Source organism: Pezoporus flaviventris, unplaced genomic scaffold, assembly GCF_033815535.1.
Source record: "Pezoporus flaviventris isolate CSIRO_AGI_PZ_B2104156 unplaced genomic scaffold, CSIRO_AGI_Pfla_v1 ptg000127l, whole genome shotgun sequence".
NCBI lineage: Eukaryota > Metazoa > Chordata > Aves > Psittaciformes > Psittacidae > Pezoporus > Pezoporus flaviventris.
This window is the reverse complement of record NW_026892675.1, coordinates 862,429-888,750: the sequence shown is the minus strand read 5'-3', so window position 1 is coordinate 888,750 and position 26,322 is coordinate 862,429. Positions and strand designations below refer to the sequence as shown.

Genomic DNA, 26,322 nt, shown 5'->3' with positions numbered 1-26,322 from the left:
CTTATATGACTCCTCTATGACACCTCTGACTACTCTATGACTCCTCTATGTCTCCACTATGACTTCTCCGACTACTCTATGACTCCTGTGACTCCTCTCTGATTCCTCTATGACACATGTATGAATTTATGACTTCTCTATGACTCCTCCATGACCCCTCTATGACTCCTCTATGACCACTAAATGAAACGTCTATGACTTCTCTACGACCTGTCTATGACTCCTCTATGCCCTTATGACACAATGGCTCCTCTATAACTCCTCTATGACACCTCCATGATTCCTCCATGACTCTTCTATGACTTCTCTATGACTCTCTATGACTCCCCTGTGAATGCTCTATGACTCCTCTATGACTCCTTTATGACTCCTCTATGACTGATATTTGACTGCTCTATGACTCCTCTATGACACCCCTATGACTCTATGACACTATGACCCCTCTTTGACTCTAGGACAGTATGACTCCTCTATGACTCCTCTATGACTTCTCTATGACCCCTCTATGAGTCCTCTATGACTCCTCTGACTCCTCTGACTCCTCTATGACTCCTCTATGACTCTTCTATGACTCTTTTATGACTCCCCTATGACTCCTGAATGTCTCCTCTATAACTCTATGAAACCTTTATGACTCCTCTATGACACATCTATGATGCTTCTATGACACATCTATGACCGCTCTATGACCCCTCTGACTCCACTATGAGTATTATGACTCCTCTGAGTCGTCAATGAGCCCCCGACTCTTCTATGACTCCTCTATGACTCCTCTATGACACCCCTATGACTCTATGACACTATGACTCTTCTATGACCCCTCTTTGACTCTAGGACAGTATGACTCCTCTATGACTCCTCTATGAGTCCTCTATGACTCCTCTGACTCCTCTATGACTCCTCTATGACTCCTCTATGACTCTTCTATGACTCTTTTATGACTCCCCTATGACTCCTGAATGTCTCCTCTATAACTCTATGAAACCTTTATGACTCCTCTATGACACATGTATGATGCTTCTATGACTGCTCTATGACCCCTCTGACTCCACTATGACTATTATGACTCCTCTGAGTCGTCAATGAGCCCGCGACACTTCTATGACTCCTCTATGACTCCTCTATGACACTATGACTCCTCCCCTTTCAAATAACTTCTATCAGATGCCCTTTGTAATCTTCCTGCACTCGGAAACCTCCCCAGTTCCCTGGAAGACAATCTGGAAGACTTGACAAAAACTTCACGGTGAGACATGGCTCATCAGGGTTTAATGAGCCCCACGGTGTATTTGGGCTGAGGCGGTGAACCTCAGGTGCTGAGAGGAGACTGAGGAAAGCTCTCAAGAAGTCCAAATCAGAAACAAAGCCCCAAGAGTGTGCAGCATTAATGGGCCCCACTGAGGGCTGCTGCTGACAAAGCCTCCCCAGGGACTCTTTAAAGCAAGTAACTGCAGGCTGTGATTACAGGAGACAAAGGCAAAGTGCAGGTGTCTGATGGTGAGAAAACCCTTGGTTTGTTTGATGATGCAGAAAGGCCAAGCCCTGACCACAGCCCTTGGAGAAGCAGAGCCTGAAATCCTGAGACTGAAAGTTCTCCTCATAGGCCTTGTTGAAAGAGGCAACTGCCATAGCCCAGGACACAGAGGCCTTTTGCTCTTTTGGGCCTTTCAGCCATGCCAGAACCCTGTCATCTCTGCTGCAGGCTGTCCTACACTGGCCCATGCCTGCACCTCTTTCCCTTCAGGCTGTTGACACCCATCTTGCTTTCCCACCTAGCTCTCCCCTGGCATTTCTGTACCTTCAGTCCCATCTCTGCACCCATGGCTGTCTGTTCCTTGAAACACAAAGCTATGGGCTGAGCCAGACTCCCTCTGGGTGACCTCTTGCACCACAAGTCCACCTTTTGAGAGACATTTCTCTTTCCTAACTTCGAATCTCAACCTTCCAGGCTGCACTTTGTAGAGGTTTCCTTCTCTTCCTGCTAGCAGCAAAAACTACATCATCTCTGAAGCCACATTTCACCTAGTTGTAGGCTGCTACTATAGTGTCAATTCAGCAGGTGGAGTGAATATACCTCAGCAAGATGATCTAAAGGAGGCTTCTAGAGGAATGGGTGATGCCATCAGTATAGAGAACTAAGCACCATGGGAGAGCAGTGGGAAAAGGCAATGGTCTGGATTGAGAACTTCTTGGCAAGAGCCAAAAGGAAAGGTGGTGTCCTTGGGTGCAAGGTACCCCATGCTCTGGGGACAGGGCACCTCATCTGGGACAGCTTCCTGCCTGTAGCGCCCTCTCTGCTGCACACACCCCGCTCTCTGCCCGCACTCACAAGTGTCTCACAGAAGCTTTGCACCTCCCCTGCAGCAGCGACACCTCACTGCAGGAGGTTCCTGCATTCCCCAGGCTCAGGGATGGATCCTGCATTCCAGGCAAGTTTGGGTAGTGCAGGAGAGGGAGACAGGAAGGTGGGCTCATGGGGCATGATGAGCAGCGTTCAGGCACCCCCAGCCGTGGGCATTCCACATGTGCCACGCTGAGGCATGTTCCCATGAGGGAAAGTTCTCAGATAGCCTCTGGTTTGTCCAGGGCCTGCAGCCACACTCCAGGATCACCTCCTCCTCCTCCCCCTACAGACACCAACTGCTCTCCATTGCTGGGCTCCATCCTGATTGTAAGGACTTGTTAAAGCCCTGAACCATCACCTTGCTTCTTGCTGACTTCCCTCCACCCTCTCTCACCTCCCTCCACACTGCTCATTGCCACCAGTAAGTAACTGAAGAGTAAAGAAGCTCTCAAGGCTTTCCTCAGGGGCTGACCATGTTTCCCCATTCACCATTGATGGATGCATTGAGTGCCAGGTGTGAGGTTCCTGCAGAGGCAGAGATGCCCCTGGGCAGAGCCCTGCTGCCGGGAGGGGTGTGCAGGGCAGAGCTGAGCACACAGCCCATGGCATGGGCTCTGGGAGCACTGAGAGGGAGCAGAGGTGGGCACAGAGCAGCAGCTCCTGGCAGGGACAGCTCCAGGCAGCAGAGACATGGGCAGGGAGTGGGGGGACCTGATGCAGCACTTGTCTGAGCCTATGGGAACAAGGTTTCCTTCTGTCCTGGCTGAACCTCTCCTCTGTCACTGTCCACCACTGCCTTTTGTCCTCCCACCAGGCACCATGGTGAGGAGCCTGGCTCTGTATTCTCCATGTCCTCCTTGCCACTACAGGCAGCCAGTCCCCAACAGCCTTCCCTTCCGAAGATCTCAGGTCCCCATCAGCCTTCCCTTCTCCAGGATGGACAAGCCCAGCTTCCCCAGCCTCTCCCCACAGGCACCGTTCTCCAGTCCCTGCCTGTCCTGAGGGCCCGTTGCTAAACCCCCTCCTGCTTGCCAATAGCGTTCCTGAAGTGGGGATGTGAAACATGGATGGAGGATTCCAGATCATCCCTTCCCTTGTTCTCCTGCGGTGCTCCTGCTCATACAGCCCCCGATGCTGCTGTCCTCCCTTGCTGCCTCCTGTCCAGCTCCTGCCCACCCAGACCTTTCCCATGTGCTGTTCTCAGCCAGGCAGCCCCAGCCTGTGCCATTGCAGGGGAGCTCCCTGCAGGACCCCTGTGTCCCCTGCTCTCCTGCCCACGACACCCTGAGAGCTCTGCACCCCCCCCCATGCCATCCCATCTCCCCACACCAGCACAACAGCCCCGGCCCTTGGCCTCCCCAAGAGCCCTTCCTGCTGCAGGCACAGAGCAGCCATCCCAGAGCTGGAGCAGCCAGAAAGCTGATTGCATTCCCCTTCATTCCTGCCATGTGAGGACATATCACAGAGAAGAAGTTTCTGCAGGATGGTTTATTGTACTTAAATACAATGAGAGACCCCCACTGACACAAAGCCTGTGTGTCAGACAACACTAGTGGCTACTTAAGCAGGAGGAGATGAAACCTGACATTTCCAGGAAGACATCACCACAAATTGAAGCAGGAAAGACATGGCCTCTCATATCCTACACTGGAAGCCCTTTGCAGGGTAAAGGAAGCAGTATATGGTTGCTGAAAGCCATCCATTCACCAGCTTCCTCACAGCATCCTTGAGCTCCTGGTTCCTCAGGCTGTAGATGAGGGGATTCACTGCTGGAGGCACCACCGAGTACAGCACTGACACCACCAGATCCAGGGATGGGGAGGAGATGGAGGGGGGCTTCAAGTAGGCAAATACAGATGTGTTGACAAAGAGGGAAAGCACGGCCAGGTGAGGGAGGCACGTGGAAAAGGCTTTGTGGCGTCCCTGCTCAGAGGGCATCCTCAGCACAGCCCTGAAGATCTGCACATAGGACCCCACAATGAACAGAAAACACCCACATGATAAACACACACCAACCACAAGAAGCCCAACTTCCCTGAGGTAGGAGTGTGAGCAGGAGAGCTTGAGGATGTGGGGGATTTCACAGAAGAACTGCTCCACAGCATTGCCTCGGAAGAGGGGCAGTGAAAATGTATTGGCTGTGTGCAGCAGAGCACTGAGAAAGCCACTGCCCCAGGCAGCTGCTGCCAGGTGGACACAAGCTCTGCTGCCCAGGAGGGTCCCATAGTGCAGGGGCTTGCAGATGGCCACGTAGCAGTCGTAGGACATGGCAGTGAGGAGAGAATACTCTGCTGAAATGAATAAGAGAAAGAAAAAGAGTTGTGCAACACAACCTGTGTAGGAGATGGCCCTGGTGTCCCAGAGGGAATTGGCCATGGATTTGGGGACAGTGGTGGAGATGCAGCCCAGGTCCAGCAGGGAGAGGTTGAGGAGGAAGAAGTACATGGGGGTGTGGAGGCGCTGGTCGCAGGCTGTGCTGGTGATGATGAGGCCGTTGCCCAGGAGCGCAGCCAGGGAGATGCCCAGGAAGAGCCAGAAGTGGCAGAGCTGCAGCTCCCGCGTGTGTGCGAATGGCAGGAGGAGGAACTGGGTGATGGAGCTGCCGTTGGACATCTGCTGCCTCTGGGCATGGGTCACCGTCAGAGGAGAAAAAGGCAGTGACAGGTTAGGACAGGAGGGATGTCAGATACAGAAGTTCAGTTTACACATTCACAACTGAGCACATACTAGCAGGAGAGGAGAGGTTCAGTGTCATCGCCAGTGATGTCATTACACTGCTGAGGCTTCTTCCTAGGTACAATCAGAAGAGCATTGCATCAGGCAAAAAGTCTCAGTTCTTTGCAGAACCAAGAGAGCTGCAGTGTCCATCAGTCCTCTCCCACTTGCCCTGTGCTCAAACTTGCACTGCCTGTAAGGTGCCTTCACACACAAATTAATCTTAAGAACGCCCACAAACATCTGTCCTGTGCTGAGACCAGGGGAGAACGGTTTCAAAGGACAGTCCAAAGAGCTCTCACGGGGAGAAGCAAAGGTCTGTGGGCAGCAGAGTACGGCCAGCAGCCACCTCCAGTGCCAGACCCCAAGAGAGCTGCCTGAACGCACCCTCCCCAGGGCTGGGCTGCACTTTCCCCCCACTTCCTGCCCATCCATATCTCTGCTGCCTGGATCTGTCCCTGCCAGGAGCTGCTGCTCTGTGCCCAGCTCTGCTCCCTCTCAGTGCTCCCAGAGCCCATGCCATGGGCTGTGTGCTCAGCTCTGCCCTGCACACCCCTGCCTGTGCAGGGGCTCAGGAGCAGCTCACACAAGCCCTCACAAGACTCTCGGTGCCTCCCCCAAAGCAGAGAAGTAAATTCCCAGCTCCCACTGCCCAACCTGCCCACCAAGAGGGAAAACCATCAAAGCTCAGGATCCTTCCCTATCAGGTAAATGATGCCTCAGTGTCTTTCAGAGGGACCCTCTGAAGAAGTGCTCAGAGTGACGGCAGATTGGAGCAGCGTCACCCACCCAGCACTTCCCTTCCCTGTCAGGGGTTTCTCCTTTCCCCACAGCTCCCCCCGAGCTCTATGGGGAGCTCCCGGGCAGGCCGAGTGCTGACCCTGGCAGGCAGCAGAGTCCCTGCCCCTGCACAAAGCCTTTGGGCTGCAGGGACCCTGCTGCAAGGGCAGCGCTGGGCACCCCTGGCTGCACACCCACATTCACACCCTGCAGCCAGCCCCGGCACAAGGGACCTGCCTTGTCCTGTCCCTGCATGGTGCAGGGGGAAGCCCTGCTCTGCAGCACATCCTCCTCCTTATCTACACAGAGAGAGACTGCAGCTGCATTGCCCTGCACCCAGTGCCTTACCACAAACAGGGCTGGGAAGGTTTCTCCTTCAGAAGGTTCCTCCTCCTCCTCCTCAGCATCCTCCACTGCCAAGTGACTTTAAGCTCCCTGTGTCTCACAGGTCTCCCCTCGGTACCAGCTTAGCAGCAGAGGCCCAGCCCAAGGTGGCTCTGCCTCTGCCCCACTGGGCTCCTTCCAGGGCTCCCTGGGGCTCCAGGGAAACACCATGGGAAACAGCCTGAAGCAAGCACTGATCTTCCCTCCCTCAGCTGGGAGGCACACTGCCTTCCTGCAGTGCCAGTTCTCTGATGATACAAAGATTTAAGGCTAAAAATCTTCGTTTCTTACAATCAATCAATGAATTTGAAAATGGCCCTTTGAGAACATCAAATCCAACCATTAACTTATCTCTGGGAAGTCCACACACTGAGCATGAGAACACCTCTGGTAGGATACCCCAGCAACTGAGGCTTTAAAGCTGAATTTTACATCCTACCTTAATTTCACTAATTTATATCCTATTCTGTTTGTTGTTAAACATTCTGCTATACATTAGAGCATAGAAATCAGCTGAACAAGTTATGTTGATGCAGAAACTTGTCCATGTATATAATCGTACTTAAACCCATTTAAGAAATTCTTAACAACTGAGTAAAGCAACCAAACATTGCCCTCAATTTATAACTGGAATTCAGTACTACTATGTTTGTTGGCACAGCGGCAAGAAGCGAGCACACCTCTCTGACGACCCTAGAACTTTTAGTCCCAAGAGAGAGATTTTTTGAGCTCTAACCCCTAACCCTAACCCTAACCCTCTCCTGGACCGCAGTGTGCTGTGGGCAGCATCTCCCTCATAGTGAGACATCTCTGAGAGCCCCCTAAACTCTCCAGTTTAGCTAATAGGGGGACCATCTAGCTGGGGTGATCCTGCTGCTCACTGACACTCAGCCCTTCGCCCGCTGAGGAGTGCTTCCAGAGCTGCTGTGAGTATTGTGCTCTGCTTTTACTTTTCACTGCACCAAGGGCAGCTTTAGCATAGGGATGCATCTAGATCTGTGCACAGCCATCTAGCTCCATCTCAGTGGGTTGTGTCAGGTTGGATATTTAATTGCAAGTGCGTGTATATTAGCTTCAGTGATCAAGTGCTGTTAGAAATCCTGTGATTGAGTTTACAAATGCAAACTGCTGCTAGCTGGTATTTGTGATCCTTTACATGAATACCAGGCCTGAGACTAAGATGGAATCCAGCTGCACGCAGACTGCTCTCGGAGAGGGAGCTTAGAAAGCAAAGAGATCCAGTCTGAACCTCGTGACTCAACAAGAGGGTCTCCCTTATTCCTTTCTGTTTGCAGTTTCTATACACATGATTTCAGTTCAATGCTGTGTAAATCACTTGAATCCAGTCCTGGATAAATCCTTGCCAGGTCTGACACAATCTCTTTTTGTAGATGGTGGAGTGGGGCCTCGCCACCAAATCCTGAGGAATCCTGCTTTTAGAAATTCACATTAAAATCACTTCTGCTGGTATCTGTGGAAGTGATTCTTTCAGCAATCCTAAACAGTTTCAGAACAGGCATGGGGGACTTCTCTGGGAAACACATTCCAGTGTCTCACCACCCTCACCGGAAAGAATTTCTTCAGAGAACAGAGTTTCTGTTTCACTGCAGAGAAAGGAGGCAGGAGAGAAGGGGTGGGGAGCACACACCCCAGCCCCGACTCCGCACAGGGCAGCGAGGGGTGCTGCTCTTCACTACAGCACAGCTGGGCTGAACTGAGTCAGTGCTTACACAGAAACCTGTCCTTGTCCCTGATGAAGCTCTACAGGCCACAGGCTTCTCCACAAGTACGAGCCCAGCTGTTTTTCTCGTCATGTCTTGCACAGTGTCACAAGCTGTGGCACAAGGGGAGGCCCTTGTTGCTGTTTCTCCTGGAACACAGGGAAGTAGAAAATGAAATACTTTTTTTAACAATGAAACCCATTCCAGTGACCATGGAAAATATGGAACAAGATACTAAAGCCCTACAGGTTTTACCAGGAAGAGCTACAATTAGCTAAAAATTCCCTCCTGCGCTGTTTCCTTTCCCAGCCCATGGATACTTTCCTCAGTAAGTGGCAAGTGCCCATGACACAGCAAGAGATCTGTGTCAAGCAAGGCCAGGCAAGGCAAGGCAATGCAAGACAAAGGAAGGCAAAGCAAGGGAAGGCAATGCAAGGCTAGGGAAGGCAAGGCAAGGCAAGGCAAGAAATGGCAAGGCAAGACAAGGCAAGGCAACTCAAGGGAAGGCAACTCAAGGTAAGGTAAGGCAAGGCAAGGCAAGGCAAGGACAGGCAAGACCATGACAGGCCAGGCCAGGCCAGGCAAGGCAAGGAAATGCAAGGAAAGGCAAGGCAATGCAAGGCCAGGCAAGGCAATGCTAGGCAAGGCAAGGCATGTCCAGGCCAGGAAAGGCCAGGCAAGTCAAGGCAAGGCAAGGGAAGGACAGGCCAGGCCAAGCCAGGCAAGGCAAGGCATGGCAAGGCAAGGCAAGGCTAGGCAAGGCAAGGCAAGGCATGGCAAGGGAAGGGAAGGGAAGACATGGCAAGACAAGTCAAGGCAAGGAAAGGCAAGGCATGGCAAAGGAAGGAATAGCATGGCGAGGCGATGCGAGGCAATGGAAGGCAAGGCATGGCAAGGCATTGGAAAGAAATTCATGGTGAGCTGAGGTGAGGCGAGGCAAAGCCAGGGCAACAGAAATAAAGACATAGTGAGGGAAGGCAAGGGAAGACAAGGCAAGGGAAGGCAAGGCAAGGGAAGGCAAGGGAAGGCAAGGCAAGGCAAAGCAAGGCAAGGCAAGGCAAGGCAAGGCGAGGCAAGGAAAAGAGAGGGAAGGAGAGGGAAGGGAAGGAGAGGGAAGGGAAGGGAAGGGAAGGGAAGGGAAGGGAAGGGAAGGAAAGGAAAGGAAAGGAAAGGAAAGGAAAGGAAAGGAAAGGAAAGGAAAGGAAAGGAAAGGAAAGGAAAGGAAAGGAAAGGAAAGGAAAGGAAAGGAAAGGAAAGGAAAGGAAAGGAAAGGAAAGGAAAGGAAAGGCATGATGAGGCAAAGGGAGGCAAGGCAATGCAAGGCAAGGCAAGGGAAGGCAAGGCAAGGCCATTAAAGGTCAGGAAAGGCGAGAAGAGGTAAGGTGAGGCGAGGCAAGGCAAGGGAAGGAAAGAAAAGGCAAGGCAAGGCATGGCAATGGAAGGCAAGGCAAGGGAAGGGAAGGCAAGGCAAGGCAAGGTAAGGCAGTGCAAGGCAAGGCAAGGCAAGGCAATGCCAGGCAAGGCCAGGCATGGTAAGGCAAGGTAAGGCAAGGCAAGGCAAAGCAAGGCAAGTCAAGGCCAGGCCAGCCCAGGAAGGGCAAGGCAAGGCAAGAAAAGCCCTGCAAGGCCAGGACAGACCACATCAAGCAGGGCAAGGTCAGGCTAGGCCAGGACAGTCAAGCAACGGAAGGTATGGCAAGGCAATTCAATGCAAGGCAAAGAAAGGCCAGGCCAAGCCATGCCAGGAAAGGCTAGGCAAGTTAGGTCAATGCAAGGCAAGACCAGGCAAGGCCAGGCTAGGCTAGTCCAGGCCAGGCAACACATGTTGGCACACACACAGAGTGTGTTTTACCCACCACCATGTTGTCTGATCTCAAAAGTTAAGCAGAGTCAGGTTTGGGTCTTGCTTTGCCTTTTCTTTCCTTCCCTTCCCTTGCCTCTCCTTGCCTCACCTCTCCTCGCCTCACCTCTCCTCGCCTTTCCTGGCCTTTAATGGCCTTGCCTTACCTTGCCTTGCCTTGCATTGCCTTGCCTCACCTCGCCTTGCCTTGCCTTGCCTTGCATTGCCTTGCCTCACCTCGCCTTGCCTTGCCTTGCCTCCCCTCGCCTCACCTTGCCTTCCCTTTCCTTGCCTCGCCTTTCCTTTCCTTGCCTTTTCTTTCCTTGCCTTTCCTTGCCTTGCCTCGCCTTGCCTCACCTCACTCTGTCTTTATTTCTGTTGCCCTGACTTGCCTCGCCTCACCTCGCCTCACCATGAATTTCCTTCCCTTGCCTTGCCATGCATTGCCTTGCATTGCCTCGCTTCACCTCACTGTCTTTATTTCTGTTGCCCTGCCTTGCCTCGCCTCACCTCGCCTCACCATGAATTTCCTTCCCTTGCCTTGCCATGCATTGCCTTGCATTGTCTCGCTTCACCTCACTCTGTCTTTATTTCTGTTGCCCTGCCTTGCCTTGCCTCACCTCGACTCACCATGAATTTCTTTCCCTTGCCTTGCCATGCCTTGCCTTGCATTGCCTTGCCTTGTGTAGCCTCGCCTCTCCTCACCTTGCCATGACTTTCCTTCCCTTGCCATGTTTTGCCTTGCCTTGCCTTCAATTGCCTCGCATCGCCTTGCCATGCCATTCCTTCCTTTGCCATGCCTTGCCTTTCCTTGCCTTGACTTGTCTTGCCGTGTCTTCCCTTCCCTTGCCATGCCTTGCCTTGCCTTGCCTAGCCTTGCCTTGCCTTGCCTTGCCTAGCCTTGCCTTGCCTTGCCTGGCATGGCCTGGCCTGTCCTTCCCTTGCCTTGCCTTGACTTGCCTGGCCTTTCCCGGCCTAGCCTGGCCTGGACATGCTTTGCCTTGCCTGGCCTTGCATTGCCTTGCCTTTCCTTGCCTTGCCTTGCCTTGCCTTTCCTTGCCTTGCCTTGCCTTGCCTTGCCTTGCCTTGCCTTGCCTTGCCTGGCCTGGCCTGGCCTGGCCTGGGCTGGCCTGGCCTGGCCTGGCCTTGCCTTGCCTGGCCTGGCCTGGCCTGGACATGCTTTGCCTTGCCTAGCATTGCCTTGCCTGGCCTTCCATTGCCTTGCCTTTCCTTTCCTTTCCTTGCCTTGCCTGGCCTGGACATGCCTTGCCTTGCCATTTCTTGCCTTGCCTTGCCTTGCCTTTCCTTTCCTTCCCTTTCCTTTCCTTCCCTTGCCTTGCCTCGCCTCACTATGTCTTTATTTCTGTTGCCCTGCCTTTGCCTCGCCTCACCTCAACTCACCATGAATTTCCTTCCCTTGACTTGCCATGCCTTGCCTTCCATTGCCTCAGCTTGCATCTCCACGCCTCTCCTCACCTCGCCATGACTTTCCTTCTCTTGCCATGTTTTGCCTTGCCTTGCCTTCCATTGCCTTGCATCGCCTTGCCATGCTATTCCTTCCTTTGCCATGCCTTGCTTTACCTTGCCTTGACTTGTCTTGCCGTTTCTTCCATTCCCTTGCTATGCCTTGCCTTGTTTGCCTAGCCTTGCCTTGCCTTGCCTTGCCTGGCCTGTCCTGTCCTTCCCTTGCCTTGCCTTGACTTGCCTGGCCTTTCCTGGCCTAGCCTGGCCTGGACATGCCTTGCCTTGCCTAGCATTGCCTTGCCTGGCCTTGCATTGCCTTGCCTTTCCTTGCATTTCCTTGCCTTGCCTTGCCTGGCCTGTCCTGTCATGGCCTTGCCTTGCCTTGCCTTGCCTTGCCTTGCCTTACGTTGAGTCGCCTTGCCTTGCCATGAGTTGCCTTGCCTTGCCATTTCTTGCCTTGCCTTGCCTTCCCTAGCCTTGCATTGCCTTCCCTTGCTGATGGAGCAGGAAGAGCTCTTGGGGAGCCCAGGGGCCGGGGCTGTTGTGCTGGAGTGGGGAGATGGGAAGGCATGGGGGGGCTGCAGAGCTCTCAGGGTGTCCTGGGCAGCGGAGCAGGGGACACAGGGGTCCCTGCAGGGGACTGCCCTGCAATGGCACAGGCTGGGGCTGCCTGGCTGAGAACAGCCCATGGGAAAGGTTTGGGTGGGCAGGAGCTGGACAGGAGGCAGCGTGTGCCCTGGCAGCAAGGGAGGACAGCAGCATCGTGGGCTGTATGAGCAGGAGCATGGCAGGAGAACAAGGGAAGGGATGATCTGGAATCCTCCATCCAGGCTTCACATCCCCAGTTCAGGAGTGGGTTTAGTAATGAGCCCTCAGATCAGGAGATACTGGAGCATGGTGCCTGTGGGGAGAGTCTGGGGTGCTGGGCTTCTCCAGCCTGGAGAAGGGAAGGCTCATGGAGACCTGAGATCTTGAGAAGGAAGGCTGTTGGGGACTGGCTGCCTGTAGCGGAAAGGAGGACATGGAGAATACAGAGCCAGGCTCCTCACCATGGTGCCTCGTGGGAGGACAAAAGGCAGTGGGGGACAGTGACAGAGGAGAGGTTCAGCCAGGACAGAAGGAAACCTTGTTCCCATTGGCTCAGGCAAGTGCTGCATCAGGTCACCCAGAGAGGCTGTGCAGTCTCTGGCCTTGGGGATTTCAGCTTACACTGAATCAAGCCTGGAACCACTTGCTCTGACTCTGGTCCTGACAGCTTAGACTTGAGACCTCCTGGAGTCCCTTCCAACCTCTCTTCTCTTATGATCCTTCAATGATGGGCTTATGAATTATCACAAAGATGCCCTGAGGGCTGGAGCATGTCTCCCATGATGACAGGCTTAGAGATGTTGGTCTTCAGCCTGGAGAAGAGAAGGTTCCAGGGAGACATCTTAGCAATCTTCCCGTGTCTAAGCAGGGCCTACAAAGAATCTGGAGAGGGGCTTTTTATGAGACTGTGCAGTGACAGGACAAGGGGAAATGGCTTTAAGCTGAAAAAAAAAGGGAGATTTAGCTTGACATTAGGAAGAAGTTGTTCCCTTTGAGAGTGGTGGGACACTGGCACAGGGTGCCCAGAGAAGCTGTGGCTGCCCCATCCCTGGCAGTGTTCAAGGCAGGATTGGATGGGAGTCAGCTTTGCTCTGAAGCAGTGATTTTTCGAGCTCTGATTTTCACAAGGGATGTCAGATGAAATCCAACTTGGTTGTAAAGTTTTCTACATGTACTCATGATTCAGATGCATGTGGGCTGCACAACTGAAGCTCAGCATGGCCTTAGAATCATTTTGTCTGTGTTATTTATTTACTGGCATAATATTGCTGAGGTTGTTTTGGGGGGTATAAAACATTATTTCTTTGAGAGAAAATCAGAAGAGTACTGAAACAGGGAGAAATTCTCAGCTCTTTGAAGCTTAGTGCAGAGCCAGGGGAGCTGCAGCATCCATCAGTCCTTTCCCATTTCCCCTGTGCTCAAACTTGCACTGCCTGTAAGATGCCTTCACACACAAACTGATCTTAAGAACCCCCACAAACATCTGTCCTCTGTGGAGAGCAGGGCAGGACGGTTTCAAAGGGCAGGTCACAGAGCTCTCATGGGCAGAAGCAGAGGACTCCATACAGCAGAGCATGGCCAGCAGCCACCTCCAGTGCCAGACCCCAAGAGAGCTGCCTGAACGTGCCCTTCCCAGGGCTGGGCTGCACTTTCCCCCCACTCCTTGCCCAGGCTATCTGAGAACTTTCCCTCATGGGAACATGCCTCCGTGTGGCACATGGGGAATGCCCACCGCTGGGGGTGCCTGAACGCTGCTCATCATGCCCCATGAGCCCACCTTCCTGTCTCCCTCTCCTGCACTACCCAAACTTGCCTGGAATGCAGGATCCATCCCTGAGCCTGGGGAATGCAGGAACCTCCTGCAGTGAGGTGTCGCTGCTGCAGGGGAGGTGCAAAGCTTCTGTGAGACACTTGAGAGTGCGGGCAGAGAGTGGGGTGTGTGCAGCAGAGAGGGTGCTACAGGCAGGAAGCTGTCCCACATGAGGTGCCCTGACCCCAGAGCACGGGGTACCTTGCACCCAAGGACACCACCTTTCCTTTTGGCTCTTGCCAAGAAGTTCTCAATCCAGGCCATTGCCTTTTCCCACTGCTCCCCCATGGTGCTTAGTTCTCTATACTGATGACCTCACCCATTCTTCTGTAAGTCCCCTTTAGATCAGCTTGCTGAGCGATACTCACTCCACCTGCTGAATTGACACTGTAGTAGCAGCCTACAACTAGGTGAAATGTGGCTGCAGAGATGATGGAGGTTTTCTTGCTAGCAGGAAGAGAAGGAAACCTCTGCAAAGTGCAGCCTGGAAGGTTCAGACTCAAAGTTAGGAAAGAGAAATGTCTCTCAAAAGGTGGACTTGTGGTGCAAGAGGTCACCCAGACCCAGTCTGGCTCAGCCCATGGCTTTGTGTTTCAAGGAACAGACAGCCATGGGTGCAGAGATGGGACTGAAGGTACAGAAATGCCAGGTGAGAGCTAGGTGGGAAAGCAAGATGGGTGTCAACAGCCTGAAGGGAAAGAGGTGCAGGCATGGGCCAGTGAAGGACAGCCTGCAGCAGAGATGCCAGGGTTCTGGCATGGTGAAAGGCCCGAAAGAACAAAAGACCTCTGTGTCCTGGGCTATGGCAATTGCCTCTTTCATCAAGGCCTATGAGGAGAACTTCCATTCTCAGGATTTCAGGCTCTGCTTCTCCAAGGGCTGTGGTCAGGGCTTGGCCTTTCTGCATCATCAAACAAACCAAGGGTTTTCTCACCATCAGACACCTGCACTTTGCCTTTCTCTCCCTCTAATCACAGCCTCCAGTTACTTGCTTTAACAAGTCCCTGGGGAGGCTTTGTCAGCAGCAGCCCTCAGTGGGGCCCATTACTGCTGAAGGGACTTCGGGCTTTGTTTCTGAGTTGGACTTCTTGAGAGGTTTCCTCAGTCTCCTCTCAGCACCTGAGGTTCACGGACTCAGCCCAAATACACCATGGGACACATTAAACCCTGATGAGCCATGTCTCACCGTGTAGTTTTTGTCAAGTCTTCCAGATTGTCTTCCAGGGAACTGGGGAGTCTTCCGAGTGCAGGAAGATTACAAAGGGCATCTGATCGAAGTTATTTGAAAGGGTTATTTGAAAGGAAAATCTATGAAAGATGAGAGGAATGAAGGACGTGGTGTAACAGGCAGGACAATGGCAGTGCAGTTACAGGGGAAGATTGGCATGGTCTCCCTCAAGGCTGCTGTACCCAAGGGAAGCCATTGCAGCCTGGGTGGGTGGACAAGGAGGAGGGTGAAGCACTTGTGTCAGCAGAGCCCGCTCCAACAGTTGAGGAGCCACCAGGGACATCCTAGGCGCCAGGAGATGCAGGTGCCTCCTCCGGAGCTGTCACCTCCGCAGCCACCGCGACACCACAAGGAGCAGCATCAGCCAGGGCCCTTCTCCTGCCGCAGTACCCGCAGAGCCAGCAGTGCCACCATGAGTCAGGAATTTTGGGCGCTGTGCCCCCAGGTGAAGGCAGACCAGGTCGACAACAGCGCAGGGCTGAGGTGCCTCTAGCCTCTGACAGTGGCAGCAGGAGGCCAGAGAGACGCTGCTGCTGCAGTGCACGGCTCTGCATGTGCAAGGTGATCTCAGAGAAAACTCCAGGAACAAACTCACCAACAAAGTTTTCAAGGTGACAAGCAGGTATTCTTTCTTGCGGAGACGGGAGACACGGCGGATAGCTCCTCCTAACGTGTGTCTCTCAATTGCCACACAAGCCGTCCTTTCATAGTCCCTGGGCATACATACATATTCATAAGGCTACATATGGATTACATCATTTTCCAGAGATTTCCCCACATGAGTACAGAATTGTGGTGGTGGTCTCTGAGGGTCGTTTATTTCTTCCAACAATCTTCATCACTTCTGGCCGCCCTTGATGGATCATAAAGAAGTCATAGGGGAGTCATAGAGAAGTGATAGAGGAGTCTTTGTATCATAGAGTCATAGAATCATAGAATCATAGAATAATTAGGTTGGAAAGGACCTGAAGATCATCCAGTTCCAACCCCCTTGATGTGGGCAGGGACACCTTACACTAAACCATACCACCCAAGGCCTCGTCCAACCTGGTCTTGAACACTGCCAGGGATGGAGCATTCACAGCCTCCCTGGGCAATTTATTCCAGTGCCTCACCACCCTCACAGGAAAGAATTTCCTCCTTATATCCAATCTAAACTTCCCCTGTTTCATTTTTAACCCGTGACCCCTTGTCATAGGGGAATCATTCGGGAATCATAGAGGAGTCATAGAAGAGTCAAAACCAGTCATAGAGGAGTCATAAAGGAGTCATAGAGGAGTCATAGAGGGGTCACAGAGGAGTCATAGAGGGGTCATAGAGGAGTCATATTGAAGTCATAGAGGAGTAATAGAGAAGTCATAATAGAGTCATAGTGGAGTCATATAGGAGACATAGTGTCATAGATTCATAGAAGAGTCATAGCGGAGTCAGTGGAATCATAGAGGAATCATAGTGGAGTCATAGAGGAGTCATATTGGAGTCGTAGAGGAGTCATAGAGGAGTCACACAGGAGTCATAGAGGAGTCGTAGAGGAGTCATAGAGTCATAGAGGGTTCATAGAAGAGACATAGAGTAGTCATGTTGGAGTCATAGAAGAGTCATAGTGGAGTCCTTGAGGAGTCAGAGTCGTAGAGGAGTCATAAAGAGTCGTATAGGAGTCATAGAGGAGTGATAGAGGTGTCATAGAGGAGTCAGAGAGGAGTCATAGAGGATTAATAGAAGTGTCATAGTGTCATAGATTGATAGAGGAGCCATAGAGGAGTCATCAAGGGCTCATACAGAAGTCATAAAGGAGTTTAGAGTGGAATCATAGTGGTATCAAAGAGGAGTCATAGTGTCATAGAGAAGTCATAGAAAAATTGCAGAGGAGTTGTAGAGGAGTCGTAGAGGAATCATAGAGGATTCGTAGGGGTGTCATAGAGGAGACATGGAAGAGTCGTAGAGGAGTCATAGATGAGTCATAGAGGATTCATAGAAGAGTCAGAGATGGGTCATAGAGGGGTCATAGTGGAGTCATAGAAGTGTCATAGAGGGCTCATAGAGGATTCATAGTGGAGTCATAGTGAGGTCTTAGAGGGGTCATAATGGAGTCATAGTGGAGTCGTAGGGGGTCATAGAAGCATCTTAGAGGGGTCATAGAGGGGTCATAGTGTAGTAATAGAGTTGTCATAGAGGAGACATAGAGGAGTCATAGAGGAGTCATAGTGGAGTCATAGAGGTGTCTTAGAGGAGTCATAGTGTCATAGATTCATAGAGGAGTCATCGAGGACTCATACAGGAGTCATACACGAGTCATAGTGGGGTCAAAGAATAGTCATAGGGGAGTCATATTGGAATAATAGAGGAGTCCTAGTGTCATAGATTCATAGAGCAGTCATAGAGGTGTCATAGAGACGTCATAGAGTTCTTATAGAGGAGTCATAGAGGAGTCATAGACGGGTCATAGAAAAGTCATAGAGGAGTCATAGAGAGTAATAGTGAAGTCTTAGAGGAGTCTTAGAGTAGTCATAGGGTCATAGATTCATAGAGGAGTCATAGAGGAGTCGTAGAGGAGTCATAGATGAGTCATAGTAGAATAATCTAGGAGTCAGGGGAGTGTTAGAGGAATTGTAGGGGAGTGAGTCATGGAGAAGTTAGACATAGAAGAGTCTTACAGTCATAGAGGTGTCTTAGAGTTATAGTGGAGTCATAGAGGAATCATAGAGGTGTCATAGGCGCATCATAGAGGAGTCATAGAGGCACCATTGAGGCTTAGAGGAGTCATAGAGGACTCCATGAGGGGTCATAGAGGGGTCTTAGGGAACTCTTAGAAGGGTCATTGGCGAGTGTCCTGAGTTTAGCAGCAGCAGTCATTTTTCTCCTTCTTAGTAGCTGGTGCAGCGCGGTGGTTTTGACTTTCGGCCTGGGAACAGAGCTGATAACACCAATGTTTTTAGTTTCTGTGCAAATGTTTTGGTCTGACGAAGGACTTTCTGAGCCTCATGCTCTGTGAGAGAGGAGGGCAATCAGGGAGGAATCTGAGCCAGGACACCTGACACAAAGTGGCCAAAGAAGTATTCCAAGCCACATCATGTCATGCCCAGGATGTAACAGGGAGTTACCTGGCAGGGCTAGAGGACTGCTGGGTTGGACTAGGTATCGGTTGGTGCTTGGTCAGGCTGGGGGGGTGAGTTATCAGTCGGCTGGTGGTGAGATGTTGTATTCTCTTCCCTTGTTATTTCCTTTGTCATTATTATTATTGGTGGTAGCAGTAGTGATGTGTGTTAGACCTTAGTTACTAAACTGTTCTTATCTCAACCCATGGGAGTTGCATTCTTTTCGATTCTCCTCTCCCTCCCTCTGGGAGTAGGGAGCAGGAAAGAAGGGCAGGAGTGAGTGAACGAGTTGCCTGACTGGTTTTAAACCACAACAGTTGTTTTTGGCGCCTAACGTGGGGCGCAAGGGTTGAGATAATGACAGATCTGACCGGATTAATAGTCACTCATCACAATGCCGATTTATTGGCTCTCAGAATTATTCCTCTTCATCTCACAGTTTCAGACTGTTGTAACTTACTTAGAGCCAGTATTTGTGTCTTAGTGTTTATCAAGTGTGGGGTTTGGGCTAAGGTTCTTGTCTGACTGTGCTTTATGGCAATCACTTGGAATATGGGCGGGCTCCAGCAGCAGGGTGGGACGGACGTGGCCGTGGACTTGTACCTGTACCTGTACGCTGCTCTTCCCCGTCCTGGCCCTCGTCCTCGCCTCCATCTTCGAGAGGCTGTGGGGAGCCAAGGGGGAGTGGCCCAGTTAGCCGGCAGCTGCCAAACTGGCCCGGGAGAGGGGCCCTGCGGACCAAGCAGCGGTGGGAGCGGGGCTGGAGGCCGGCAGACAGCAGCTGCTGGTTTGGGATGTCAGGGCTGTCAAGGGGCAGAAGGAGGTGGCTGCATAGCAGCTGGAGAAGGAGGTGGAGAAATGTAGAATCTGAGCACGACGTGAATGGTATGCAATAAGGGCTGGATACTGGTTTAGCAGTAGCAGTCATATTTCTCCTTCTTAGTAGCTGGTTCAGCGTTGTGTTTTGACTTTCGGCCTGGGAACAGAGATGATAACACCAATGTTTTTAGTTTTGCAAAGTCATGTTTACTCTGACCAAGGACTTTGTGAGCCTCAGGCTCTGCCAGGGAGGAGGGGAAGCCATGAGGAAGCAGAGACAGGACACCTGACCCAAACTGACCAAAGAGGTATTCCATACCTGTTATACCTGAGTTACTAAACTGTTCTTATCTCAGCCCATGGGAGTTGAATTCTTTTCGGTTCTCCTCTCTGTCCCTCTGGGAGTAGGGGGAGGGCAAGAAGGGGGGGAGTGAGTGAACGAGCTCCCTGACTGGTTTTAAATCACGACACTTGCCTTGCCTAGCCTTGCCTAACTTGGCCTGGCCTGGCCTTGCTTTGACGTGCCTTACTTTCATTGCCTTGCCTTGTAATGCCTTGCCTTGTATTGCCTTGCTGTCCATTGCCTGGACTTGCTTGGCCTTGCCTTGTCTTGTCTGGCCTTGCATGGCATTGCCTTGCCTTGCCTGGCCTTGCCTTGCTTTGCCATGCCTTGCATTGCCTTGCCTTGCCTGGCCTGGACTCCCCTAGCCTGGCCTTGCCTGGCCTTGCCTTGTCTTTCCTTGCCTCTCATTGCCTGGTCTTGCCTTGCATTATCTTGCCTGGCCTTTCCTGGCATGGCTTGGCTTGCCCTTGCTTTGCCTTGCATTGAATTGCCTTGCCGTACCTTGCATTGCCTTGCCTGTCCTGCCCTAGCCTGGCCTTGCCCTGCTTGACGTGGCCTGTCCTGGCCTTGCAGGGCTTTCCTTGCCTTGCTTTGCCTTGCCCTTCCTGGTCTGGCCAGGCCTTGCCTTGCCTTGCCTTGCCTTGCCTTACCATGCCTGGCCTTGCCTGGCATTGCCTTGCCTTGCCTTGTCTTGCCTCGCCTTGCCTTGCCTTGCGTCTCCTCGCCATGCCTTTCCTTCCCTTCCTTTGCCATGCCTTGCCTTGCCTTTTCTTGCCTTCCCTTTTCTTGCCTTCCCTTGAATTGACTTCCCTTGCCTTACCTACCCTTGTCTTGCCATGCCTTGCTATGATTTTCCTTCCCTTGCCATTCCTTATCTTGCTTTGCCTTGCTATGCCTTGCTTTGCTTTGTCTTGCCTGGCCTTCCCTTGCCTTGCCATGCCTTGCCGTGCCTTTAATTCCCTTGCCATGCCATGTCTTGCCTTCCCATGTCTTACCTTGCCTTCCCTCGCCTTGCCATGTCTTGCAATGACTTTCCTTCCCTTGCCATGCCATGCCTTGCCTTCCCTTGCCTTGCATCACCTCGCCTCACCTGGCTTCGCCAGGACTTTCCTTCCATTGCCATGCCTTGCCTTGCCTTCACATTGCCTTGCCTTGCCTAGCATCTCCATGCCTTTCCTTCCCTTGCTTTTTCTTGACTTGCCTCACCTTGCCTCGATTTGCCTTGACTTGCCTCACCTCGCCTTGCCTCGCCTCGCCTTGCCTTGCCTTGTCTTGCCTCGCCTCGCCTCGCCTATGTCTTTATTTCTGTTGCCCTGCCTTGCCTCGCCTTGCCTCGACTCACCATGAATTTCCTTCCCTTGCCTTGCCATGCCTTGCCTTGCATTGCCTCGCCTCGCGTCGCCTCACCTCTCCTCACCTCGCGATGACTTTCCTTCCCTTGCCATGTTTTGCCTTGCCTTGCCTTCCATTGCCTCGCATCGCATCGCCTCGCCATGCCATTCCTTCCTTTGCCATGCCTGCCTTTCCTTGCCTTGACTTGTCTTGCCGTGTATTCCCTTGCCTTGACATGCCTTGCCATGCCTTTCCTTCCCTTACCATGCTTTTCTTTCCCTTGCCATGCCTTGCCTTGTCTCACCTTGCCTGGCCTTGCCTGGCTTTGCCTTGCCTTGCCTTGCCTGGCCTGGCCTGTCCTGGCATGGCCTTGCCTGTCCTTGCCCTGCCTTGCCTAACCTTGAGTTGCATTGCCTTGACTTGCCTTGCCTTACCTTCAGTTGCCTTGCCTTGTCTTGCCTTGCCATTTCTTGCCTTGCCTTGACTTGCCTTCCCTAGCCTTGCATTGCTTTGCCTTCCTTTGTCTTGCATTGCCTTGCCTTGCCTGGCCTTGCTTGACACAGATCTCTTGCTTTGTCATGTGCACTTGCCACTTACTGAGGAAAGTATCCATGGGCTGGGAAAGGAAACAGCGCAGGAGGGAATTTTTAGCTAATTGTTGTTCTTCCTGGTAAAACCTGTAGGGCTCTAGCATCTTGTTCCATATTTTCCGTGGTCACTGTAATGGGTTTCATTATTAAAAAAAGTATTTCATTTTCTACTTCCCTGTGTTCCAGGAGAAACAGCAACAAGGGCCTCCCCTTGTGCCACAGCTTGTGACACTGTGCAAGACGTGACAAGAAAAACAGATGGGCTGGTACTTGTGGAGAAGCCTGTGGCCTGTAGAGCTTCATCAGGGACAAGGACAGGTTTCTGTGTAAGCACTGACTCAGTTCAGCCCAGCTGTGCTGTAGTGAAGAGCAGCACCCCTCGCTGCCCTGTGCGGAGTCGGGGCTGGGGTGTGTGCTCCCCACCCCTTCTCTCCTGCCTCCTTTCTCTGCAGTGAAACAGAAACTGTGTTCTCTGAAGAAATTCTTTCCGGTGAGGGTGGTGAGACACTGGAACGTGTTTCCCAGAGAAGTCCCCCATGCCTGTTCTGAAACTGTTTAGGATTGCTGAAAGAATCACTTCCACAGATACCAGCAGAAGTGATTTTAATGTGAATTTCTAAAAGCAGGATTCCTCAGGATTTGGTGGCGAGGCCCCACTCCACCATCTACAAAAAGAGATTGTGTCAGACCTGGCAAGGATTTATCCAGGACTGGATTCAAGTGATTTACACAGCATTGAACTGAAATCATGTGTATAGAAACTGCAAACAGAAAGGAATAAGGGAGACCCTCTTGTTGAGTCATGAGGTTCAGATTGGATCTCTTTGCTTTCTAAGCTCCCTCTCCGAGAGCAGTCTGCGTGCAGCTGGATTCCATCTTAGTCTCAGGCCTAGTATTCATCTAAAGGATCACAAATGCCAGCTAGCAGCAGTTTGCATTTGTAAACTCAATCACAGGATTTCTAACAGCACTTGATCACTGAAGCTAATATACACGCACTTGCAATTAAATATCCAACCTGACACAACACACTGAGATGGAGCTAGATGGCTGTGCACAGATCTAGATGCATCCCTATGCTAAAGCTGCCCTTGGTGAAGTGAAAAGTAAAAGCAGAGCACAATACTCACAGCAGCTCTGGAAGCACTCCTCAGCGGGCGAAGGGCTGAGTGTCAGTGAGCAGCAGGATCGGCCCAGCCAGATGATCCCCCTATTAGCTAAACTGGAGAGGTTAGGGGGCTATCAGAGATGCCTCACTATGAGGGAGATGCTGCCCACAGCACACTGCGGTCCAGGAGAGGGTTAGGGTTAGTGTTAGGGTTAGGGGTTAGAGCTCAAAGGATCTCTCTCGGGACTAAAAGTTCTAGGGTTGTCAGAGAGGTGTGCTCACCTCTTGCCCCTGTGCCAGCAAAGAGACTAGTACTGAATTCCGGTTATAAATTGAGGGCAATGTTTGGTTGCTTTACTCAGTTGTTAAGAATTTCTTAAATGGGTTTAAGTACGATTATATACATGGAGAGGATTCTGCATCAACATAACTTGTCCAGCTGATTTCTATACTCTAATGCATAGCAGAATGTTTACTATCAAACAGAATTGGATATTAAATTAGTGAAATTAAGGTACGATGTAAAATTCAACTTTAAAGCCCCAGTTGCTGTTGCTGACCATCCAAACAGGGTATCCTAATGAAGATGTTCTCATGCGCAGTGTGTGGACTTGCCAGAGATAAGTTAACGGTTGGACTCGATGTTCTCAAAGGGCCATTTTCAAATTCATTGATTGATTGTAAGAAATGAAGATTTTCAGCCTTAAATCTTTGTATCATCAGAGAACTGGCACTGCAGGAAGGCAGTGTGCCCCCCAGCTGAGGGAGGGAAGATCAGTGCTTGCTACAGGCTGTTTCCCATGGTGTTTCCCTGGAGCCCCAGGGAGCCCTGGAAGGAGCCCAGTGGGGCAGAGGCAGAGACACCTTGGGCTGGGCCTCTGCTGCTAAGCTGGGACCGAGGGGAGACCTGTGAGACACAGGGAGCTTAAAGGCACTTGGCAGTGGAGGATGCTGAGGAGGAGGAGGAGGAACCTTCTGAAGGAGAAACCTTCCCAGCCCTGTTTGTGGTAAGCCACTGTGTGCAGGGCAATGCAGCTGCAGTTTCTCTCTGTGTAGATAAGGAGGAGGATGTGCTGCAGAGCAGGGCTTCCCCTGCACCATGCAGGGACAGGACAAGGCAGGTCCCTTGTCCCGGGGCTGGCTGCAGGGTGTGAATGTGGGTGTGCAGCCAGGGGTGCCCAGCGCTGCCCTTGCAGCAGGGTCCCTGCAGCCCAAAGGCTGTGTGCAGGGGCAGGGACTCTGCTGCCTGCCAGGGTCAACACTCAGCCTGCCAGCGAGCTCCCCATGGAGCTCATGGGGAGCTGAGGGGAAAGGAGAAACTCCTGACAGGGAAGGGAAGTGCTGTATGGGTGACGCTGCTCCAATCTGCCGTCACTCTGAGCACTTCTTCAGAGGGTCCCTCTGAAAGACACTGAGGCATCATTTACCTGATAGGGAAGGATCCTGAGCTTTGATGTTTTTCCCTCTTGGTGGGCAGCTTGGGCAGTGGGAGCTGGGAATTTACTTCTCTGCTTTGGGGGAGGCACCAAGAGTCTTGTGAGGGCTTGTGTGAGCTGCTCCTGAGCCCCTGCACAGGCAGGGGTGTGCAGGGCAGAGCTGAGCACACAGCCCATGGAATGGGCTCTGGGAGCACTGAGAGGGAGCAGAGGTGGGCACAGAGCAGCAGCTCCTGGCAGGGACAGCTCCAGGCAGCAGAGACATGGGCAGGGAGTGGGGGGAAAGTGCAGCCCAGCCCTGGGGAGGTTCAGGCAGGTCTCTTGGGGTCTGCCACTGGGGGTGGCTGCTGGCCGTACTCTGCTGCACACAGCCCTTTGCTTCTCAGCGTGAGAGCTCTGTGGACTGTCCTTTGAAACCGTTCTCCTCTGGTCTCAGCACAGGACACATGTTTGTGGGAGTTCTTAAGATTAATTTGTGTGTGAAGGCACCTTACAGGCAGTGCAAGTTTGAGCACAGGGCAATTGGGAGAGGACTGATGGACACTGCAGCTCTCTTGTTTCTGCAAAGAACTGAGCCTTTTTGCCTGATGCAATGCTCTTCTGATTGTACCTAGGAAGAAGCCTCAGCAGTGTAATGACATGACTGGGGACGACGCTGAACCTCTCCTCTCCTGCTACAATGTGCTCAGTTGTGAATGTGTAAACTGAACTTCTGTATCTGACATCCCTCCTGTCCTAACCTGTCACTGCCTTTTTCTCCTCTGACACTGCCCCATGCCCAGAGGCAGCAGATGTCCAACGGCAGCTCCATCACCCAGTTCCTCCTCCTGCCATTCGCACACACGCGGGAGCTGCAGCTCTGCCACTTCTGGCTCTTCCTGGGCATCTCCCTGGCTGCGCTCCTGGGCAACGGCCTCATCATCACCAGCACAGCCTGCGACCAGCGCCTCCACACCCCCAGGTACTTCTTCCTCCTCAACCTCTCCCTGCTGGACCTGGGCTGCATCTCCACCACTGTCCCCAAATCCATGGCCAATTCCCTCTGGGACACCAGGGCCATCTCTTACACAGGTTGTGCTGCACAGCTCTTTTTTGTTCTCTTATACATTTCAGCAGAGTATTTTCTCCTCACTGCCATGTCCTATGACCGCTATGTGGCCATCTGCAAGCCCCTGCACTATGGGACCCTCCTGGGCAGCAGAGCTTGTGTCCACATGGCAGCAGCTGCCTGGGGCACTGGGTTTCTCAATGCCCTGGTGCACACAGCCAATACATTTTCACTGCCCCTCTGCCGAGGCAATGATGTGGAGCAGTTCTTCTGTGAAATCCCCCAGATCCTCAAGCTCTCCTGCTCACACTCCTACCTCAGGGAAGTTGGGCTTGTTGTGGTTGGTGTCCTGATTGCTGTTGGCTGTTTTGTTTTCATTGTGGGGTCCTATGTGCAGATCTTCAGGGCTGTGCTGAGGATGCCCTCTGAGCAGGGACGCCACAAAGCCTTTTCCACATGCCTCCCTCACCTGGCCGTGCTTTCCCTCTTTGTCAACACTGTTGTCTTTGCCTACTTGAAGCCGCCCTCCATCTCCTCCCCATCCCTGGATCTGGTGGTGTCAGTGCTGTACTCGGTGGTGCCTCCAGCAGTGAACCCCCTCATCTACAGCCTGAGGAACCAGGAGCTCAAGGATGCTGTGAGGAAGCTGGTGACCAGATGTTTCAGCAGATATACGCTGCTTGCTTTAGCCTTGAAAGGGCTTCCAGTGTAGGTCATGACAGGCCATGTCTGTCTTTCCTGCTTTACATTTGTTTTCCTATTTCAATTTGTGATGATGTTGTCTTCATAGAAATGTCAGTTTTCATCTCCTCCTAATTAAGTTGCCACTCGTGTTGTGTGGCCCACAGACTTCGTGTCACTCTGGTCTCTGACTGTATTTAAGGGAAATAAATGATCCTGCAGCAACTTCTTCTCTGTGATATGTCCTCACATGGCAGGAGTGAAGGGGAATGAAAGCAGCTTTCTGGCTGCTCCAGCTCTGGGATGGCTGCTCTGTGCCTGGAGCAGGAAGAGCCCTTGGGGAGCCCATTGAATGGGGCTGTTGTGCTGGTGTGGGGCGATGGGAAAGCATGGGGGGGCTGCAGAGCTCTCAGGGAGTCCTGGGCAGGGGAGCAGGGGACACAGGGGTCCTGCAGGGATCTCCCCTGCAATGGCACAGGCTGGGGCTGCCTGGCTGAGAACAGCTCATGGAAAGGTCTGGGTGGGCCGGAGCTGGACAGGAGGCAGCAAGGGAGGACAGCAGCATCGGGGGCTGTATGAGCAGGAGCACGGCTGGAGAACAAGGGAAGGGATGATCTGGAATACTCCATACAGGTTTCAGATCCCCTGTTCAGGAATGCTATTGGCAAGCAGGAGGGGGTTTAGCAATGGGCCCTCAGGACAGGCAGGGACTGGATCACGGTGCCTGTGGGGAGAGGCTGGGGAAGCTGGGCTTGTCCATCCTGGAGAAGGGAAGGCTGATGGGGACCTGAGATCTTGGGAAGGGAAGGCTGTTGGGGACTGGCCTCCTGTAGCGGCAAGGAGGACATGGAGAATACAGAGACAGGCTCCTCACCGTGGTGCCTGGTGGGAGGACAAAAGGCAGTGGGGGACAGTGACAGAGGAGAGGTTCAGCCAGGACAGAAGGAAACCTTGCTCCCATCGGCTCAGGCAAGTGCTGCATCAGGTCACCCAGAG

The 26,322-nt window shown here is 52.4% G+C and overlaps 2 protein-coding genes and 1 long non-coding RNA gene across 3 annotated transcripts in view; 1 reads left to right on the top strand and 2 right to left on the bottom strand.

Moving 5' to 3' along the window:
- LOC133282523 (uncharacterized) overlaps nucleotides 1–26,322 on the bottom strand; it is a 471,436-nt gene that overhangs the window by 291,451 nt on the left and 153,663 nt on the right. The window lies entirely within an intron of this gene.
- On the bottom strand, nucleotides 3,980–4,966 carry LOC133282527 (olfactory receptor 14A16-like). Its single transcript, XM_061478536.1, has one exon. It carries the CDS (start codon nucleotides 4,955–4,957, stop codon nucleotides 3,980–3,982), a length of 978 nt encoding a protein of 325 aa, XP_061334520.1. The 5' UTR covers nucleotides 4,958–4,966.
- Nucleotides 24,282–25,300, top strand: LOC133282534 (olfactory receptor 14C36-like; the record flags this gene model as incomplete). Its single annotated transcript, XM_061478542.1, has 1 exon — nucleotides 24,282–25,300. A coding segment is annotated over exon 1 (912 nt), but the record flags the coding sequence as incomplete, so codon positions are not given.

Excerpts from the sequence above, each read along its gene's own strand:
- LOC133282527 (XM_061478536.1), bottom strand. The coding sequence starts at position 4,957 with ATGTCCAACGGCAGCTCCATCACCCAGTTCCTCCTCCTGCCATTCGCA.